This window comes from Danio aesculapii, chromosome 6 (assembly GCF_903798145.1).
Source record: "Danio aesculapii chromosome 6, fDanAes4.1, whole genome shotgun sequence".
NCBI classification, from domain to species: Eukaryota; Metazoa; Chordata; class Actinopteri; order Cypriniformes; family Danionidae; genus Danio; species Danio aesculapii.
The window spans coordinates 40,077,106-40,099,110 of record NC_079440.1 but is presented as its reverse complement, the minus strand read 5'-3'; the positions used below and the strand labels follow the sequence as shown (position 1 = coordinate 40,099,110).

Sequence of the window (22,005 nt, the reverse complement as noted above, 5' to 3'; positions counted from 1 at the left end):
TATTGACAATAGCTAAAAATTTATTGCTTTAAAATGGAAAACAGACATTGATGTACCAATTGGACTGTAGATCTCAGAGGTCACCATTTGAATATTTTTGGCACGAGACTTCCGGTCTCATTCACTTCTATTCATTTTTAGACATTAAAAACAGCTCGTTGTGCTGCTTGATGTTATAATTGATATTTTCTTATTATATGATTCTGCTTTGTCAGTATAGTCATGCAAACACTTGTTCGTAGAGCAAGTAGTTTGACCGTTTTCTGCCGTTTATTATTCCTTGTCATTTCTCCTACAGGCAGCTGAATTGAAAGTTCTAAAACAATCGCAAGAATGAGCGCACTTCCGCATTGAAGAATAAGGTCAATAACATTGGAGAAGATCACATATTCTTTGAGAGGGAAGGGTGAATTACTTTAAAAGATTTGAAATCCGTATTTGAATTATATTAAAACATTGCCACATGATTTGATTTGACCAAATAGTCTTTCTCCATTGGTTTATACTGTATCTCCTCCTTATTTATATATTTATTTTATGTGTTTTTATACATTGTGCGTGTATGTTTTACTTTAGTTTGCTGCTTAGTTTCGATATTCTATATTGTTAACTTTTGAAAAAGCAAAATAAACATATATAATTCAAAAGCATGTGAACGAACACAAAATAAAAAAAACTGTTTATGGACAACACTATTTTTACATCTGCATTTGTGTTATGATCATTTTGACAAATGCGCATCTTAATACCAGCTGTAAACAAAACGTTAGTCACTAAAATTACTCATCAAGTTCATCCATAGCTGATCCACAATTAACTTTAAAACATCAGCCTACAAAGTCTGATAATGAATTTTAGCTAATCAAAAAACGTTAAAATGTATTTGAATATTATAAACATTAATATTTATTTATAATTAAATGCAATGTTGGGCAGTAGCGTCGCTGTAAGTAGTGACGCTACTAGCTTAACTACATTTCTCAGTAGCGTAGCGGTAGCATCGCTACTTTCTAAATCAATAGCTTTTCAGTAGCGAAGCTTTTTTTTTAGTCAAGTAGTGCAGTAGCGTCCACAGAAGCTATATTTACCGATAGCGGATCAATAATTAACGGCACCGACATTCACGGAACTGTGAGGCCTATATCTAGCTGATGAAAGTAAACCCATGGCTGCGTCCGAAACCACATACTTCCATACTATTTAGTATGCTAAAAACAGTATGCGAACGGTGTAGTATGTCCGAATTCATAGAATTCGAAAACTAGTATGCGAGAAGTACCCAGATGAATTACTACTTTGAGCGAGATTCTAAAGTGCACATACCATGCAAGCTGTGCTATCCCATGATGCCTCGCAAGAGAATTCATGAATGGGAGTGAAGCGATGCATAGATATATATACACTAGATATCGCGGATACGGACCCTGAGCATGCGTCAATAGCGCCGCCACATTTGTACAGTGCTCCCAGGACAAATGTCATTCAACCGCACTAGTCAAGACAGTGTTACTACGTGAAGCGCTGTCTACGGGTGTAGTAACGAGCAAACAAAGTACAAAAGTTTTGTAAGATTTAGTTTACGTTTTTGTATGTTATGAACTTTTGTGCTAAACAGGTAACATTATTGATGACAATACAGCCACTTAATGCATTCACCGTAAGGCAAAGTAGCATTAACCTGCACTAAACACTCGGCTTATGCTAGTTTTGTTGGATAAATTAGCAAACAATGCAAAAGAAATATGATAACGAGATGCTGCGGTGCCGGAAACTTGTAACGAGGCTAAGTGTACAGTCGTTCATAATGGAAATTCATTCACAAACGAATCGCTCCCTCCGTCAGTAAGAGAAGCGAAAGCAGGAGAGTGTGTGTTAAATGTTTAAGGACATGGATTAGATCAAATTTAACAGGGAGGGAGGATAGTACATTTCCATACACACAAACACAAGCGTTTTGTCAGGAATGCCTGTGCGATTACTTATCCATCAATGTAGAAAAGTGATGTAAAATGACAATTTTCGTAATTAAACAAAAAAATAATTGCATACTGACCCCCGGGAAAACTCCCGATCATAGATATATGTGTATATCTCTGGCTCTGGATGGCCACAGTACTCCACTGCAGCTGGGTCCCGCATTCATTTCAAAGGAGCGTACCCTGCACTAAAATGGCGGCTCTATTGACGCATTCCTTCCAATAGACAACAACAGGGTAGGCGAAATCTAATGTATATATCTATGGAAGCGACGCTACTGACGCAGGAAGGTCACGTGACATGACAAAATGGTGTGATGGTGTGAATGACGAATTCTTTTTCTTCGTGTTTTACGGTGGTCGAAAACAAACTTTTTGATGAGTTACTGCTACCTCTCGCACCGGTCGGTGATGTTGCCAATCAATTAGGCTAAAACAAGAAATTTGCTTGACGGAAAGATGACTGAGGGAGAGGAGAGAAGATATATTCATATATTACTAGTTTACTGTAGTATAGGCTAAAGTATACTACGGTAATTACTATTAGTTCATGATAGTTACTAATGATACTATATTATGTAGAGTAAATCATTGATGAAGAGTTGTATAATCCAATTTAATGCTAATTCCTAAATATTTCCCTTTACTATAAATTACTATAGTATTTTAAATGTGTAACACCTGGCTTTATTGGATTTTTAGTTTTATACTATAATTTGTTTCTGTTTGGTTCAGCATATTATTTACAGTAAATGACTGAACTGAACAATTCTGCCTCATACGTTTCATTGACAGTTTTTTTAACACTAAGATAGGATTGACTTGGATTTAAGTTGCTTCAATTTAAAAATGAAAATATCAAAAATATCTTAGATGTAGCTATTAGATTCAATTCAATTCAATTGGATTGCCCAACACTGCTGAAATAACATCTGAATGAAATGTTCAATATAGAGAAATCCCCTCCCCCACACAAACAATGACAGATTATTGAAGCACATTTCATTTTCATACTTGGCTTTGCATTGAAAGAGATGCAATGACCTAAGTTGTATGTGGAGAATTACAACGCTAAACATCTTTACTAACCTCCACCAGAGCAAATTTTTCCTCACTGGTGTAGTTGTATCTGGTGGCGCGCTCATATTCTTCAGCATTGTCAGGACATTCTTTGTTGGAGTACTTGTCTGTAGGATGCACCAATTTCCAGGAATACTGCAAAAAGGACAACATTTGACTGTCTTTCATGTATAACTGATGATGCAAGGGATGTATGAATATTAAATGATATCTTCAAAGCAGCTTTAAAAAATAAAAGCAAACAGTAACAAATAGAAACTGTGATCCATCATCTCCAGCTTAATTACCTGGAAATCAAAATACATCTTATTAATTGCAAAGAATGGATGTGTTTCAGGCTGTTTCCATGGCAACATTTGAAAAGGCTTGATGGTACTATAAAATATTTTATTTGAAATGACTATTCCAAGAATGAATCCAAAAAGCATTCTGGAAGTAAGTGAAGAAACACACACCACTGGTCTGACAGGCCCTCGTCTATTTATTCAATGTAGTTCAATCTTTTGATCTTGAAGTTGGTAGTAGCATTAATTGGAGGTTTGTTAGTCTTTGAGTGTAACAGGCTAGCTTTCCTGCCTGATCAAGTGCATGGTGTTTTTGACACAGAAAAAAATATTTCTGAGAAAAAAAACAAAAAACATCTTAGCATATTTATTACGTAACTCAATTAAGCAAATACTGAATACTTCTGTCAGACGGCACTTATTTAAGAGCCTTTGACAAGCTGGTATTAGTTACCACTGTGAGGCTTTTTCAAAGAACTTGGCATGTTCATTAATCTTCTGTTAGAGAACTGAACATTTCATTCAGAACACAAAAACAATGTAGAGCTGCCAGACGAACACCTCACATGAATATGCATACAATATGGTCACAATACCTCCATTTAAGCATCGAAGTGTGAGAGAGAAAAAAATCTCATTACACTTCAATGTCTATAAGAGCTACTTTCGAAAGAAGACATTTTATGCACCTAATCCCTCATTACAATTGTTTTTAAAGAGAAATTAACATCAACATCACAAAAACTCATTGTTTCAGTATTGTACTTGAATACATTTCTTCTGGCTTGACAAATTTTTAAATATGTTACACTATGACAACTACTGCTACTACCTAACATACCTAACACTTCACTTTCCATACCCCTCACTGCATTTCTACCACCACAATATACCATGCGCTGCACTGTAACAATAATTTAATTTAACAACAATACTACCTACATAAATCACATTACATGTATATGTGTAGATATGTTAAAGGTGTATTATGCTAAATCTTGCACACTACTTGTCTGTGCATCTATATGTGTGTGTAATACATGTATTTTGACATATTTATTGTCTATTTATGTATACACTGTATTTAAATGTATTTCGTCTTAAAAGTATGTCAATGTATTGTGCACTGTAATATGTATATTTGTATCAAGTATTTAGTCTCAAATGTACTGTGTGTCACTATATTTTATACTGTCTGGAACTACTACTACTATACTGAGTTCGGTTCTATTATTTAACGATGTTTACCAAGTGTCAAATCCAAAACAAAAAAAGGAGATTAATAGATTTTTTGTGATTGACAGACACAACACTGCTCAGACTTCAATTTGTCCACACAAGCAAAACATATTTAAAGGGCACCTATTGTACCCCTCCTTTGGTGTCTCCAGAATGTATCTGTAAAGTTTCAGCTCAAAATACCAATCAGATAATTTATTAAAGCCTCCAGGATATGCCCGTTTTGGTGTCTGGGTACAGTTTGGCTGTTTTTGTAGCCTTTGGCTTTAAATGCAAAAAGAGCTGCTTCTACCCGCCCACCGCTCCCATGTGTGTCTGCTTCTCCTGCATTTCATTAAATAAACAGCAGTCAGTGATAGAAACAGACATGGATGAAGCTGAAATACAGCTCATTAGTCAAAAATACCAAGCAAGTTTATTGCATGTACTTGAGGTGGAGTTTATTCAAGCCTTTCTGAAATGATGAGTCTCACGTAAATGCTGTTTGTCTTTATTACAAACATGCACCGTTTTAAAAACATTTAAAAACTTTTAAAACTCATAAAAATCACAAAGAGTTTTAACGAATATTTAATCCAAATTCATTCGCAGAAAAAAGTTCTGTGGACATGAGTGTACATGTTTTTATAGAAACATGGCATCTGTCAATAAATTCGGTGGCAGGGAAAACCACACACTGATGTCACATTGCAGTGGGCCTCAAACTCACTGAGATTTGGGTCGAATGTTAACTTTAAAAAAGGTTTAAATCACTACAATATGACTGTGGACACACTATATTGACACACAGTTCTGTCCAAACAGCTTACAAAAGTTGATTTTCATCATAGGTGGCCTTTAAATAAATCTGACTTTTTTTGTCAGAAATAGCTAGTCAAAGAAATGTGTACTATTTTTACATGTCTACATTCAGTATATACTTAAAATTCATGGCATAGGATTTTAAAACCCAAATGAATTAATAAATGAATGCAAACAAAACAAACAAACAAATAAACAAACAAAAAGAACGTCAGATTTTCAACGTGGACAGTTTTGCACATTCTAAAAACATTAAACCAAAATCCATTCATGTATAACCCTACATAATCATCACAGCTCAAAAGTTGGAGATCAGTTTTCCCCTGGTTTGTGATCACATGCATAAATATGAGTGTGTGACAAGTCCACTCACCACTTCCATGATCTGAGCGCTCCACTGAGAGAGCAGCTGCAGGCCCTGCAGAGCCAGATCAAACAACTTCCTGTACTCAGAGTCCGTCTTCTGAGCGTCCTGACGCCCAGAGCCAGTTACAACCTGACAAAATGAGAAAAAGAGCTAGTAAACAACATGACATAACACCTAACACAAGCAGCATCATTACAGAGAAAATGAGTAAATTAATGAAACGCAGAAAAGCTAATGGCAAAACACCAGGAGCCCCGACATAGAAGCTGATGCATCCAAAATAAGCAAACAAAGGAGAAAATGCCAACGCTCAGTATCTGTGCACTTGTTTCAACAGTTTGTGACAGCATAAGATGCAAGCACCATGTCAAAACCCTTGACATCTGACAACCAGAGAGCGGTGCACTGAACAAACTAATTCAGCCCTGTTTCTCCTTTTCACTGAGCTGCTGTCACTGATAGCGGAGCCCAGTTGTCCTGTGGCTGCCAATACCGTCTCATTATACCCTGCTGCCGTGTCTTAATTCAATCCCAGGCTGACGTCCTCCCTGCACATTTCCATATTCATCTGTAGGAATATTGACCCCAGTGACTGTCAATGCACACTTGCGGAGAGCGAGTCTTGGAAGCATTTCACCCGTGGAAAAAGGGAATCATGTATGAAGCGAGAGCTGTTTGGCCTCCCACAGCTAATGAATATTCATGGAAATACTCATAGATGAGCTAAAACCCAATATAAGACACACGCTTTTGATTTTCATTAAGCTGAATGATTACAGAAAGACATTTGGTCCCACTTTATATTAAGAGGCCTTAACTAATATGTACTTACACTGAAACTACTGTGCTTTTATATTGTATTTATGAACGATTAAATACCTGCATGGGGTGACACGCTGGCTCAGTGGTTAGCACTGTCGCCTCATAGTAAGAAGCTCGCTTGTTCGAGTCTCAGCTGGGTCAGTTGGTATTTCTGTGTGGAGTTTGCATGTTCTCCCCATGTTCTTGTGGGTTTCCTCTGGGTGCTCCGGTTGCCCAAACAGTCCAAAGACATGCGATATAGGTGGATTAAATAAACTAAATTGGCCGTACTGTATGTGTGTGTGAATGTATAGATGTTTCCCTGTACTGGGTTGCAGCTGGAAGGGCATCCGCTGTGTAAAACATGCTGGATAAGTCGGGGGTTCAAACAGCTGTGCGGACCCCTGATGAATAAAGGGACTAAGCCAAAGAAAAATGAATGAATGAATGAATGAATACGTCTGTAATTAACTTTTGCAATTGGATTTTTACACCTAAACCTACCCATACCACCAAACCGGTCCTTAATGCTATTCGTATCTCACCTTAAGAGCAGCAGAAGTGTTCTGCAATACATTATGGACGCAGTAAGTACATTGTATTTAATGTTTTAAGCAAGTACATGGTAGCCTAGTAAAGGCCACCTAATATAAATTGGAACTTTATTTTTCAGAATCCATTATGCTGAGGCTTTTTCAGTTCAAGGTGAATCAGAGTTGTAATAAGCATACTTTCCTTTCTTTGATGGCAAGGCTGAATTTTCCAGGTTTCACTTGTAAAATATTATAATATGCTGGTCGAAATCTAATCAAGAAATATTTTTCTCATTATTATCAATGCTTAAATCATTTGACAACAGTGCTGATAAAATATCTTTGTGGAAGGTTCAAAAGAAAAACATTTATTAAAAAAAATAAAACTGTTTAATGTTTAATGCATGTTAGCAGTGGGATGCAGTGTGATCAAATTTAGCCCCTAACCCAGTCTGTTCTTTCGAAGAGCAAATGCTTTTTGAAATCAATTATTTAAGGTCAAAAAATTTTTTTAAAAAACCCTTAAAACTCAACCTGGGGTCTATTTTGAATCAATGTACTTTAGAAAAAATACTTTGAAAAGAGGGGCCCACTGTATACATTTTGTCAAAATGAGACCAATTGTATGAGATTTTGACAATTCCCAAATTACTGCATCCTTGCTGAAGGAATACATTTGAAGGAGGCATAGTGAGAGATACTAAAAATATAACATACACTATTTCTTGTTTTATTAAGTGCCATCAATAATCTATTTGACATTACAACTAAATTTAAATCTTAAATGTGAGCAATACTTTGTATCAACATATACACTCAAAAAAAATTATTGCTGCTTGTTCAAACTACTTATTTATGAGCTGAAATGACATAATTCTTGAGATTTTATGGAGACAACTTATGCCGAGTTCAGACTGCATGTTTTAAGCCCCGATTTTGACTCACAGACAGGTTTTGAGAAATTGCTGACAAATGCCTGAAATCACAGACAAATCGATGCTCATTCACGTGAGTAACAATCACACAGTGTGAACTATCAAAGACACGATCGGAGAGAATCCTTGATGAGTAGCCAACACCCGTGAAATATTTGGCGTGCTAAATATCTGGATGATTCAAATCATGCCATGTGAAATGTGTTCTGACTGAATATAACATCGCTGATCACCTACAGCTAATGAGAGAGCAACACTAGTATGGGTATCTCCAGGCCAGCGGGAGGTTGGGGAAGAAGTTAAAAGTGCTTTTTTCAGTCTATTTGGACCTAAGAAATGGAGGAAAAACTAGTGTAAATTTGACAGGAGCACTTGTGTCTGTTTGACATGTCATCCGAGCAATATCACAACCGATTCGAAAAAAAAAAAAAGAAGAGAAATTGCTAATTCCCGTAAAAGGCCAGCTGAGCAAAATAAGTACAATTTATACCACACTAAAGGCTTCTTTCTCATTATGTAGATAATAACAAAAGATATATTCGTGACCTCACGTTGCTTCCATGTCACTTCTCGCATGTGTTTGGTTGTGAGACATAGTTTGCGAATCGAGATAAAGTTGTCGGCGATTCTTCCTTTTGTAAAGTCATGCAGTGTGAAACCCCCTGTCACTGATCCATCTTGCAGTGTAAACGAGGCAGCGATGAAACGCTAGTCCAGATAGTCATGCAGGGTGAAAGCATCTGTGACACGACTATTTTGAAAATTGTGCAGTCTGAACTCGGCATTAATCGTTTTATGTTCAATCCACTTCAATTTGTTAAGTTAATTTAACCGATTTGTGATTTGTAATCGATGAATGAATTGAGTTGTGTTGAATTGTGCTGAACTCTGCAATTTTTCAGTGTAGTATCCATTACTTTCTCTGTATTTTTAATGATTATTTTATTTCGCCAATAGCAGACACAACTCATTTGGAGATCGAGTTTATGTCCAAAGAAGTAAAATATATTTGTTATAAATCTTAATACTGACCTAAAATGAATCCATAATTTTAAATATTTCTACATTTATTTTTTCCAGTAACAACTTCATGAGATACTAAACTGTTTACCAGTGTCTGAATCTAAGAACCACTCATCTGCTTCGTCAGAGATCTTATGTTTAGAAAGAGCAAATGATTTGGCAGATTAGATAACAGACATTTCGTCTTCCGCCAACGTCATGCCATTATGAGTCGGTGCACTATGACTGAAGAGCCTGCACTGCATTTGTTTAGAAAGAGCGAACAAAATGTTTCCTTCTTTTAAAAAGTGCTCACCTCACTGTTGCTGTATCGTGCCAATTCAGAAATGAAACGCATGTGGTCCTCCCGGATTTGAATCATCTGTTCGCAGATATTATACTGCGGGCTACTGCCTGCTGACGTGCATGACCACCTAGAGAACAGAAGAGGATAGACGATTACAAAGACATGAACGGTTTCTAGTAAAGAGTTACAGGGGTCCTGAGTGTATGCTGGGGAGATTGAACAATGACGGAGAATAACATAGAAAATGGGATAATCTCTGGCAACATCTAAAATTAAGATAAATGAGTATGTACTTACAAAGGTACCACAACCTTAATTTTCATTTATGTTTGCTATACGTTGTTTTTTTTTTTTGATGAATTTTCTTGGTGTGACAGGTGGCTGAATATGTCACATGTATCATATGTATGTGTAGTGTGTTCTTTGTTCTTGGCTGTTAAACAATAAAAAAGTTGAATTCTAAAAAAATAAAAAATAAAAATAAATAAATCACTTATAAAGGGTTTAAACACTTTAAACAAACAATTGCGGCAATAGTGTGTGAATACAACCAGCTTCTAATTATAAAAATGTATTAATTTTATTTACTATAATCACACTTCATAAAGACAGTGTGCAGAAATACTTTGATTGACATTCTCACTTTGTCCACGGCATCAGAGGAGGAAAGCTCTGCCTATTAGTTACAATCTCTCCCTCGTTAGCATAGGAGGTTAGTCTTGTTTTTGAATCTCCTGCTATGCTGACACATAGGCATTTGAAGCCCCACCCTCTTTTGAAAAGGGTACAATCGATGATTCGACCTTTGTTTGGATCTTTTGCCAGCCCGCATCGATGTCGATACGAGACATCGCCAAATATGAAGTGCCGGTTCTGGTAAAACGTGAACACGCCTTTCCCTTCAGACACTAGCGGAGTGAGAGGCATCATGGGATTGATCATGACACGAAGATTCCTATCACTGAGAGATGGCCAGACACGCGGCTGTGGGGAATAAATGGTTAAAGTTCATTTTCACAACAACACCACAGTATAGTCAACCGTGTGCTGTGTTTGTTCCTGTCATTTTTCTGATGATTGATACAAAAACAATAATGTGGGATTAAGCGACCGTTTTTTATTAAAGGATGGAGCAGCGAAGACTGCAAATGTATGGGACTTTGTCAGTAACTGTAAACTTTTTTTTCCTCCAGATCCTGTAAGTGTTTCTCCTTCCTACACAACGTGAAGTGTGATTATAATGGTTTAAAATCATTTTCCGTAAAATATTAATTTAATTGTGTGTTGTAACTTGACCTTTTATAATGCATAATAGGGGCTATTTAAAGCAACAGTGACCAAAATGGCACAATTAGGATCAAAGTCCAAAAGGGGCAGTTTCAAAGAATTCTAAAACACTATTTTTGGGGAATTTTGAGCAGAAACTTCAGATACGCACTCTAGGGTACATCTTGTAAAAAGAAGCATAATAAAGCATTGTCAAATTCATAGGTACTTATTGTTATTTTTTTCCCAAAAAATGCATGTAGATAATACAGAATACTTTTTTTGCGATTTCAATTCCTTTTGCATTGCAAAGTCTTGGAAAAGACCAGCTTGCAGTTTCTTAGAATATCTTAATACAGATTATGGATTATGAAATCAGAAGAGATGATTTTCAATTCATGTCTACACCCTTAATTAAAGTAAACTGCAGCCACAATGTTTCGATTTTTACATCATCTTAGAGAGGGATTGATTGTTTGAGTTTTCCGCAACGCTAGCTTCTATGGCCATTTTCATGGCGAGAAAATGTATATTAGAGATAGATTATATAATGCTTTTGCAATTATTTTTTGCTAAAAACTTTAAAACTGATTTTTGGTTAACACTGTTAAAAATCTCTTCATTAAATGCACTGAACACAATAAATTCCTCACAGAATTAAAACCAGCATAATCTAACAAAACATGCTTCATAGTTAAAGTGTTAAACACAAAAGACATTAAAGTCATTGACTTCAATTGTAGAAGAAAATCTAATTAAGTCAACAGCTACCAGTTTCCAACATTTTTTTAAAATATCTTCTTCTTTGTTTAACAGAAATAAGAAAATCAAGCAGGGTTGTAACAAGTGGTGCATAAGTAAATGCCGGAACTTTAATTTTTTGGACAGTCTAAACCTTTAGGACACTCACCTAGACTTGTTTTCCTCGTAGTGAGCGCTGGTTTTGATATAGCGGGCCAATTCAATCTGCATGTCTCCAAACAGAGGCACTACCTGCAATTGCTGTAGTGGTAGAACAGAATGTTAAACAACTTCAAAATCCACCTCAAGCAACTGCAGATGAGACAGACTACTTTACAGCTAAATTAATATGTATCTTATTTATTTCCATTCACATTGTGAAAGGCACACACACACACACACACACACACACACACACACACACACACACACACACACACACACACACACCTTAAAGAACTTGTCAATCTTTGTGAGGTTGATTCTTTTCTTGGCATCAAGTTTGTAGATGTTGCTGTTACTTCCATCCATGAGATAGAGACCAAAGCCCATTACCTACAAAACACAAAACCAAAAATATACGTTTGAACTTTATTTGGAATTAATTTTATTATTATTTATTTATTTATTTAATGCTAAATCATTGCAGCATTGCTATATTCATGGAAAAACCTATACTAAATAAACAATATATAACATATAACAATATATATAGCTTCTTAACAAACACACATTGTACAAAAAAAAACATTAAAGAGAGTCATATATAATCTTTTAGTTTGATTAAAAAAATTTTTCCAGAGAACACCTTTTCAAACATTTCCCTTAAAATATCTCCTGAATAAAAACGTTCTCTAATGTCATTTAAAAATACAAATTTTACTAAAATATGTTTTGTCGTCAAAATATTCTTACACAAGTCACAGATATGTTTTTCTTCCACTTTCAATAAATATGTGTGCGAGTCTTGAGAGTCTGATTCCGCATCTTGTATGTTCAACCTGATCATGTCTACTTTCAAAATGGTAATTATTTGTTTCATTTACAAATGGATTCACTTCATACAATTTGTTGTTTCTCCATTCATCCCAATGCATTTGCCATTTACCATTAATATACAGATTTAAAACAGTTTTACATTCGGTTATCTCCAACTGTAGGGCTTTCTTAGCTGCTTTATCTGCACGTTCGTATCAATGAATCCCATATGACCCGTCATCCAGCAAAAATAATATCAAAGTATATATCTTTTTTCTTTAAAAGGTCCAATTTTCTTTTATGCTAAAAATCATAGGATGATCTTTTTCATAGATTCAAGTGCTTGTAAGCAGGATATAGAATCTGTGCAAATTAAAAACTGCTCTTGCTGTTCTTGTTCTATTTGTTCCAAAGCTAAAAGCAGCACACAAGCTTCAACTGTGAATATCGAGCTTTGTCCGGGAATCCGTTTGGACTTACTAGGAAATTAAGAAAGTTTAAATTTTCTAATGCTTTCTGATGAACCATGTGACACTGAAGACTGGACTAATACTGCTGAAACCCCCCCCAGGTTTTCTCCAAACGTAACGCCTGACATTCAGTCCAAAGAGTTCAATTTTAGTCTCATCAGACCAGAGAATTTTGTTTCTTGTGGTCTGAGAGTCCTTCAGATGCCTTTTGGCAAATTCCAGGCAGGGAGTGGCTTCCATCTGGCAACTCTTACATACAGGCCTGATTGGTGGATTGCTGCACAAATGGTTGTCCTTCTGTAAGGTTCTCCTCTCTCCACAGAAGAACGCTGGAGCTTAGACAGGTGACCATTGGGTTATTGATCACCTCCCTGACTAAGGCCCTTCTCCCCGATCACTCAGCTTAGACGGCTGGCCAGCTCTAGGAAGAGTCCTGGCGGTTCCAAACATCATCCACTAACGGATTATGGAGGCCACTGTGCTCATTGGGACTTTCAGAGCAGCAGAAATTTTTCTGTAACCTTCCCCAGCCTTGTGCCTTGAAACAATCCTGTCTCGGAGGGTTTACAGACAATTCCTTTGTCTTCATGCTTGGTTTGTGCTTTGACATGCACTGTCAACCCTGTGACCTTACATAGACAGGTGTATGTCTTTTTAAATCATGTCCAATCAACTGAATTTACCACAGGTGAACTCCAATTAAGCTGCTGAAACATATCAAGAATGATCAGTGGAGCTCAATTTAGAGCTTCATGGCAAAGGCTGTGAATACTTATGTACATGTGATTTTTCAGGTTTTTTATTTTTAATTAATTTGCAGTAACCTCAAAAAAATCTATTCTCACATTGTCATTATGGGGTATTGTGTGTAGAATTTAGAGGAAATAAATGAATTTAATCTATTTTGGAATGAGGTTGTAACATAAAGAAATGTGGAAAAAGTGAAGCGCTATGAATACTTTCCGGACACACTGTACTTGTTTACTATATTTTCTATCAAATAAATGCAGCCCTGGTATGAAGAAGATACTTGGTTGAAAAGTATTTCAAACATCTTATTGAACATTAATGTAAAAATTGAAGTTATTCAAACAATATGTGTTTTACAGTATGCTTCAGGACAGTGTGTAAATGTCAGCGTGTTCATGAGTATACATACTTTGAGTAGCATGTGTTTCTCACTAGGGGTGAGGTACATCTTGTTTTCATAGTAATCCACACACAGGTTAACAATGTCTGCTAACAGCTCATCATATCCGTTAATCACTTCAAGCTGCTGCTGCAGGGACTGAAAAAGAAATACCCATTAATATCAGAAACTCATAAACAGAACATGTCTCAAGCACTATAGAAAGTATTTGCATTTATTACATTGCTCTATCCAGGGACTGGGAGTCAATTTAGCAAATTTCAGTGATCAATAACAGCTCTATGCTACTGTAAAACAATTATGTATTCATTACTTTGCAAAGCAAAATCAACACTACTTCTTTGTCACAATACTCTATATTCACATTATTTTCTCTGCACTAAGTGAATTATTAATACTGAGTATATAAGAGACAGTGTGATACCTGAGTGATCTTATTGTGGTTGGCCAGAAACATGGATAGGTTTTGGGATTCCTGAATTGAGGACGGCTCGGACATTTTCCTCAGGAACTGAGCAGCTCTGATAGACAGAGAGGAAAAGATAAGCAAAACAAGAAAGACTGAGGCAGAACACGCTAAAACGAGGCCAGTTCTTCAAATCTTAAGCTTTCAGGAGAAAATAGCATTATTTATCTGCAAAAAAACAAACACAAAAAATTGTAAGATACATATATGTTGCTTTTTTGCAGTAGCGAGGTGGAAATGTTAAAAGAAAAAAGAAAACCTACTGGCCTTCAGCAAAAAATAAATAAATCGGGAAAGATATAAACAGAATTTAGAAATGACAGCCGTAGAGACATAAAAAGAGACGGCAAGAGAGAGTGATGTGTAAAGTGTTAGATGACAGGAGGTGGAAAGCTGGAAGAGTGGTTGACAAATTTGACATTTCATAAAGTGTGTTCAGCGGGTGGGCAAACCCGAAATAAACTTAAATACACCAACTCACACAAACACTGAAAGAGCAGGGAGTACAAAACTCTAGTATCTTTACATGATGACAGAGTTTAAGAAACTGAGGACTTTTCTGTGCAACATGTGAGCAGAGTAGGGCTGTGTGATGTCGACAATAAATTACACCTCAATATTTCTGCGATTATTTTTAACAATTGTAAAAAGGCAGTATTTGTATATAAATATGTTTCTGTTCTGGTACCATGGCTGGTTTAGGCCTGCCATGGAAAAAATGACACTTAAACCGCCAGTAGGTGGTGGCAAGTCCCTGTGCTAATGAGTGACTCATTGATTCATTCATTAAAATAATTATTTCAAAGTAGATTTGTTTCAGGTGACCATCGCTGTGAATGAATCACTAAATCAATGACTCAAATGATTAGTACAAAAATAGATTCATTCATGAACAAAACACCACAGTGTTGCTTTGAGATGCAACAATGGCTTTGTTTGAAATTGTGTGTTTCCAAAATAGAAAAATTAAAATCTAACAGTGTTGTCTAAATAGTAAGCTACTCAATGATAACCTGCTATTAACTTTTAGTTGTTGATGAAATCAAATATCACATGTTTGTGCTCTCACTGATATTGACAGTTAAATGATATTAGTTCATCATATCATGTTAGCAATTACATCATGTCAATGTTTTACTTTTATACCTTGAATTATAGGCTCATTCTAACCGCATTCAAATAGGCTTCAGCACACAGTGAATGCTTTTGGATTCTCAAGACAAGTTTATGTTTGATTTTTTACCAACCTAATTAAAACAACAAATATATTATTATTCTAAACTATAAACATGAGCAACATTAAATATGGGAGAGTGGAGATAATGACCAAAAATACTTCACTTTGCATAACATTGCTTTAGCTTGAAAAAAAGGCACAAACTATGATTTGACAGTTACAGGTAAAATACAGTGCTCAGCATATATGAGTACACCCTGCACAGATCTCTCTTTTAAATTCATAATTTAATAAGAAGGTATACAATATTATATTTGTGCATGTACAATAGATTAGTCAATACTGAAGCCAAATCTGGAGCTTATCTAACAAAATAACAGTCCAAAAAATAGTACACCCAAAATTTATGTTATAATAAAATATTAAATATAAATTTCAAAAAAGAGGAAAAATCAAGCAGCAAAAAAAAAAAAAGGAAAAATTTTGTAGTTGAATTTAATTGTATTACCTTTTAAATTTCTAAATATGTTAGGTGACTTAAAATATTATTTAAATAAATATATCTGCGTAATAAATCAGTTTTGTTTAAATGCACCAAAATATATTGCCTATATTCACTGAGAAATGGATACAAAATTTTGTTTTAAAAATGGGCTGTACTCAGTTATGCTGACCACTGTATATATACACATGTGCACACAATGGTTACAGTTATTTGATAAAAACATTTTTTAAATCAACATTTTATTGATATATCATTACATTTTAAAATACCTGTTTAGTATTTTATTTACAATTTTAGCCACAATAATAAGAACTGTAAAAATAAATATTTATTATTAAACATTAATCAAGTTTTCAATGCAACATAATGTTTCATCACAGTAAGGTGCTCTTTTTTGTACACTTTCGGATCACATGATCTCCTATTATCTCACAACAAGAAAAAAACTGAAAAAAAAATACACATTTAAAAATTGTACAACTTACAAATTCAAAACAAAAATACAGAAACAAACCATAATATAATATTACATGACTAATTAAAAATGGAATTTATCAAGGAAATAAAACATAAAAATACAACAAAATATAGCCAAAAAACCTTTACCCAAAACACCTAATTAAACATTCAAGAATTATTAAAGGATAATTTAATTTAATAATTGAAATGGCTTTTAAAAATTCAGATTTTTGAACATCGATGTGCTATTCGACATCATGATCCTAGAAGTCCTGTTGCACAGCACTTATCAGTTATGAGACATTCTGTCTCCACTCTACAATACATAGGGATTGAAGTTGTGAAGTATCCACGTTGGGGGGGGGGAGATCTTAACAAATTGCTGTTACAACGTGAAGCCTTTAGGATTTTCTCTCGAGATACATTGTCTCCAAGAGGTTTAAATGAGTTTGACATTCGTCCTTAATAATTCTTTCATGTTTAATGAGGTGTTTTGGCTAAAGGTTTTTTGGCTATATTTTGTTGTAAGTTTTGTTGTATTATTATATTATTCCTTATTATTTCCTTGATATATTCCGTTTTTTAATTTGTCATGTAATATTATGGTTTGTTTCTGTATTTTCGTTTTGAATATCCAAGTTGTATAATTCATAAATTAGATAATAGAAGATCCGGAAGTGTACAAAAAGCACCACATTACTGTGATGAACACTGTCTGTTGAAGAGCCGTGTGCTCGAAACATTACACACTTTGTGTCAGCCTTTTTTAATTGAATACATTCGCATTTTTGGAGCTTTGGCGTTTCCATCTTTTTGAATATATATTTGTGCACTTTTTGCGGCTTGGCAGAGCACCCAGTTAAAAGTGATGTGCGTGCTTTTGTAAATTTTTTCACATGATCCTTCAGAAAACTGTGAAATATTTCTTCTGACCACTATTAAGAACAGGTTATGCTGTTTAATATTTGTGTAATAACCATGATACATTTAAACTTAATTATTGCTTATTTATAATCCATTATCTTAATCCATTTATAATCCATTATCCATAATCCAAAGCATCTTAAGTTGAATAATAATAATATTTTAACTAAAATAAAAAACTGGCACCAATTTTTTAGTAGTAGTATGTCGATATAATTCCTAATTACTTCTTAGTTCTGCATGTTTATTTAATGTCAACAGAGCACCTAAACGCGTGTTTGCTTTAAATTTCCACATGTAGAATGACTGCCATCTACAGGCCTCCCTTATAAAGACAGAACTAAATGCAGAAAGCAGTGGTTTACCTCTTGTAGGCGGAGTGGTCATTTTTGACGCTACACTTCATGTTCTTAAGTTCATCCAGCACCGCAAACATGTTGATGAACTTTCCCAGAGTGAGCAGATAAGCCTCAGAAACAAAATCTTTCCTCCGCTCTGCATGACAGAGACGACGCACTTCACCACAAAAGCGATCTATTGCTGTTCTCTGAAAGAAAAGCAGAAGTATTAGTGCACATTATAACACCCAGTATTTTGATCCAGGAAATAGCGTTAAGCTTTACCTGAAAGTACATGAAGTTCATTAGTTTGGTGACTTCGGGCTCGAGCACCTCCACAGTCTTCTCGTAGATCTCCACCCTGTTGGGCTGTTCATTACATTTCACCTGAGAGAGGAACAGATGATGAGGAGGGTCGAAACTGTAGACTGGCAGTCGGTAATGGTGGTGGTCTTGAGCTTGAGGGTAAAAGCTTTGGGATTTACTAAATTACCTGAGGAATAGCTCTCGAACAGCACCTCCACGTGTAAAGCATCACAGCATACTCCTGGCCTTCTTCTAACATCTCATTCTGTAACGCACAACAAACACTTCATAATGACACTTTAACACATTCAAGCAACTGAATGCACACAGACTTATTTTACATACAAGATGAGCAAAATAAAGCCACATAAAAAAATAAAAAAAAGACACACAATGAATTATTGTTTTAATATTGTATTTTTTTCAATTAAGCTATACTAATCATTTTAAGCATAATTATTAATTATCTACACAAATATAAGTAATTATAACTATGTACAGTGACAGTCCTCCTTATGTATTTACCAAAAGATTGACAAAATTCCATGATATTCTGTGTTACACAGTTATTTTAGTTTTTATCATTGGATTCTGTGATAGTGTCTGATTTCCGCAGTATTCATTTTAATTTAAAAATGGGAATTTAATTTCACATCATCGATTCTGTCACAGGGCAATGGGGCAACCTAACTTTCAGAGTTGTGCCATATCATATCATCCATGATAATAAAGTAGGGCTGCATCATCTTAAAAAAAGATATTGTTATTTTTATTTTTCTGCGATAAATACTGCGATATGAATACAGTTTCACAAGATAGTTGAATAGCTCTATTTGATGGATTTCTAGGGAATCTAACAGTATTCAGATACAGAATTTAAATAATCGCAATGCAAAATTATTTTCTTACTTTGTTTTGTCTCGTTTCTAGTCCAAATATCAAAACATTCTTAGCGCAAGCAAAAATATTGTTTAGTTTTCACCGTCAGAAAATGTTTTTCAGTAAAACAAGCTAAATTATCTGCCAGTGGGGTAAGTAAAACAATCATGTTTTTGCTTTGAAATGTAGATATTTGGACTAGAAACAAGACAACAAATCTAAGTAAGTGATTTTTGCATAAATCACATAAATTCTGTATAAATACAAAGATTTAAAAATTCTGTAGCTTCTGGTCAGCTATAATGCGGACTCAACATTGCATATCTTTGCGATGTGACTATTGCAGATGTGCACATTGATATTGATGCTGAAACGATATATGTGTAGCACTATAATTCAAGATATGTTTTTACATGTTATATAAAAAAAAAGCATTTGTGATATTATTATATTAATATATAATTAATATATTATATATTATCTTATGGGGCATATACACAGGGATTTTTTCATTTTCACTAAGCCAGCTCAAGTGATTGCAGTTGTCCCATTATAAAAATCACCTCATTAAATCATTTTAAAAAGTGATCTTCACTGCCGGATTGGTATACAATACAAAGTGGATCTCAGACCTGACAAGAAGCACTGAATTAAATTCTAATGTTCTGCGCCATTTCTTTAAAATATGGAAATTTATTTTACCACAGTATTTTCAATAGAGTTTCTGTGCTCATCTGTTGCTCCTGACATGCATGTCTTGCATCTCAATTTACGCTTGAACAACTAAATGAATGCTTAAGTCTAAGTAACTGATTACATTTGAATTAAATTGCATTATCAATGCTGTAAAAAACACTTTATGAAAGAAGTCATATTAGCCTTTCACCAGAAAGTTTATCAGTGGCTGAAAAACACTTTGCTGTGCATATAGCCCAGGGGTGCCCAAACTCTGTCCTGGGGGGCTGGTGTCCTGCAGAGTTTAGCTCCAACTTGCCTCAACACACCTGCCAGAACATTTCTAGCAAGCCTACTAAGAGCTTGATTAGCTAGCCGATGTGTGTCTGATTGGGGTTGGATCTAAACTGGCCAACTGGCCAAATTAATTTCTCAATATCAGAACTAATAAATGCCTGCCAGCTTTAATAACCAATAAAACATGGTTTCATTTGTTTTATATAACCTCATAAATGTTGTTACAGAAAATATTCTTGAAATATTGACATCAAGCTATTTCAACCGGCCCTACTTCAGAGAAACACAACTTGTAACTGGTCATCATTCATGGCACGCTCCTTTATCAAGACATATGACGATGAGCTTTTCCTAATCCAGTACTTGCACATAATTGAGAGTTGTCCATGCTAGTTTAATGCATTAAGATAATACTAACAAGCAATAAGTTTAACTTTTTTTCTATTGTTATCAATAAAGATGTATAATTGATAAAAACAGATACTGCTTTATAGTCCAGCCCTTGTAAACATACAAATAAAGATTCAACAATAGACCTTTATTGCATGTTGAATGTATTCCCAAAGAACAGATTAACCTACTTAATCTTAACAACTCTCAAAGGAACTTAGAAGAAAATCTCCTCTAGAGTTTCCAAAAAAAAAAAAAACCTCACTGCAACTCTTTAGCACCACACTCCTAACTTCTCACTGATGCCAAACAGTCTCTGACAGCTATTACCTCTCACTAACAGAGCACACAGCAGTTCACATTCAACACAAAAAGCATTCAGAGCAGCCCAGTTCGCTTGGCCAGACTCCTGAAATGAGCGTGGTGAAAGTGGACAATGAGCGATTCTAATGGGCCCTCCTGAATCCATTGAAGCCCCTGACAGACTCCTTTAGCAGGGCTTCCAGAGGGCTGGCTTGATGGACTGGTTGGGACAGTAGGGGTCAGCTTTACAGAGCTGTGATGGAGTCGATGTTTAAGTGTAGCCAATGAAGGTGGAGTTGAACAAGCTGCTCTGTCTGTGTGGAAACACTGAGATGATCTTACCATGCTTGAGTGGACGGTGGCCTGTTCGATGTAACGGGCGATGCCGGTCACAAACGCATTGCGGTCCTCAAAGTTGGTGTTGAAGTTGGGCTGAGGGTGGCAAAAAAAAGCAGCATGGTTATGCAAGCATTGTATTGTATGTTTTTTAGGGTGTATAATAGGACTGCCTGATATTGGAAAAATTTGAAATTGCAATATTTTTAGTTTATACATTGCGATATAAATACAATTTCACCACATGACTTAAATAGCTTTTATTGGAAATTCATTACTTTAGATCAGTGGTGTCCAAACTGGGTCCTTGAGGGCCAGTATCCTGGATAGTTTAGCTCCAACTTCCTTCAACACACCTGTCTGGAAGTTTCTAGTATACCTAGAAAGAGCTTGATTTGCTAGTTCAGGTGTGTTTAACTGGGGTTGAAACTTAAACATGCAGGAGACTGGCCCTCCAAGACTGAATTTGGACACCCCTGCTTTAGATCGATTGGGATGATTTTGTATGGGAGTGAAATATAAATATATTTTATGTAAATTATGATATACATATAATAAACATGAGAAAAATTAATAATAATAATAATAATAATAATAATAATAATAATAATAATAAATAAAGAATAATAATAAAAAATAAAATAAAATAAAAATAATAAAAAATAAAAATAAATATAAAAAATAAATATAAATATAAATATATATATAAATATAAATATAATATATATATATATATATATATATATATATATATATATATATATATATATATATATATATATATATATATATATATATATATACACAAACTATAGTCATAAACACAATGGAGCCAATTTTAAAATGAAATAAACAGCTCTTTATGGTTTTCTGGGAATAGTCTAACAGTATTCAGGTACAGAAAGTGAAAAATCTCATTTAAAAGAGCATTTTATAGTCTTCATCAAAAAAACAATTCAATAAAACATATCTTTTTTTTTTTTAAACTTCGTGTTGTCTTAATATGATTTAAACTCTTAA

The 22,005-nt window shown here is 34.9% G+C and overlaps 1 protein-coding gene across 1 annotated transcript in view; it reads right to left on the bottom strand.

Annotated features, from left to right (window-relative positions):
• The window catches only part of cyfip1 (cytoplasmic FMR1 interacting protein 1), an 86,195-nt gene that overhangs the window by 45,500 nt on the left and 18,690 nt on the right, over nucleotides 1–22,005 (bottom strand). The window contains exons 3-13 of the mRNA XM_056460161.1: nucleotides 20,992–21,081; nucleotides 18,293–18,370; nucleotides 18,085–18,186; nucleotides 17,827–18,008; nucleotides 14,355–14,451; nucleotides 13,940–14,068; nucleotides 11,783–11,887; nucleotides 11,502–11,593; nucleotides 9,335–9,452; nucleotides 5,754–5,876; nucleotides 3,066–3,191 (exon numbers count right to left, since the gene is read on the bottom strand). Of these exons, the coding sequence (XP_056316136.1) occupies nucleotides 3,066–3,191; nucleotides 5,754–5,876; nucleotides 9,335–9,452; nucleotides 11,502–11,593; nucleotides 11,783–11,887; nucleotides 13,940–14,068; nucleotides 14,355–14,451; nucleotides 17,827–18,008; nucleotides 18,085–18,186; nucleotides 18,293–18,370; nucleotides 20,992–21,081 (1,242 nt within the window). The remainder of the gene's footprint in view (nucleotides 1–3,065; nucleotides 3,192–5,753; nucleotides 5,877–9,334; nucleotides 9,453–11,501; nucleotides 11,594–11,782; nucleotides 11,888–13,939; nucleotides 14,069–14,354; nucleotides 14,452–17,826; nucleotides 18,009–18,084; nucleotides 18,187–18,292; nucleotides 18,371–20,991; nucleotides 21,082–22,005) is intronic.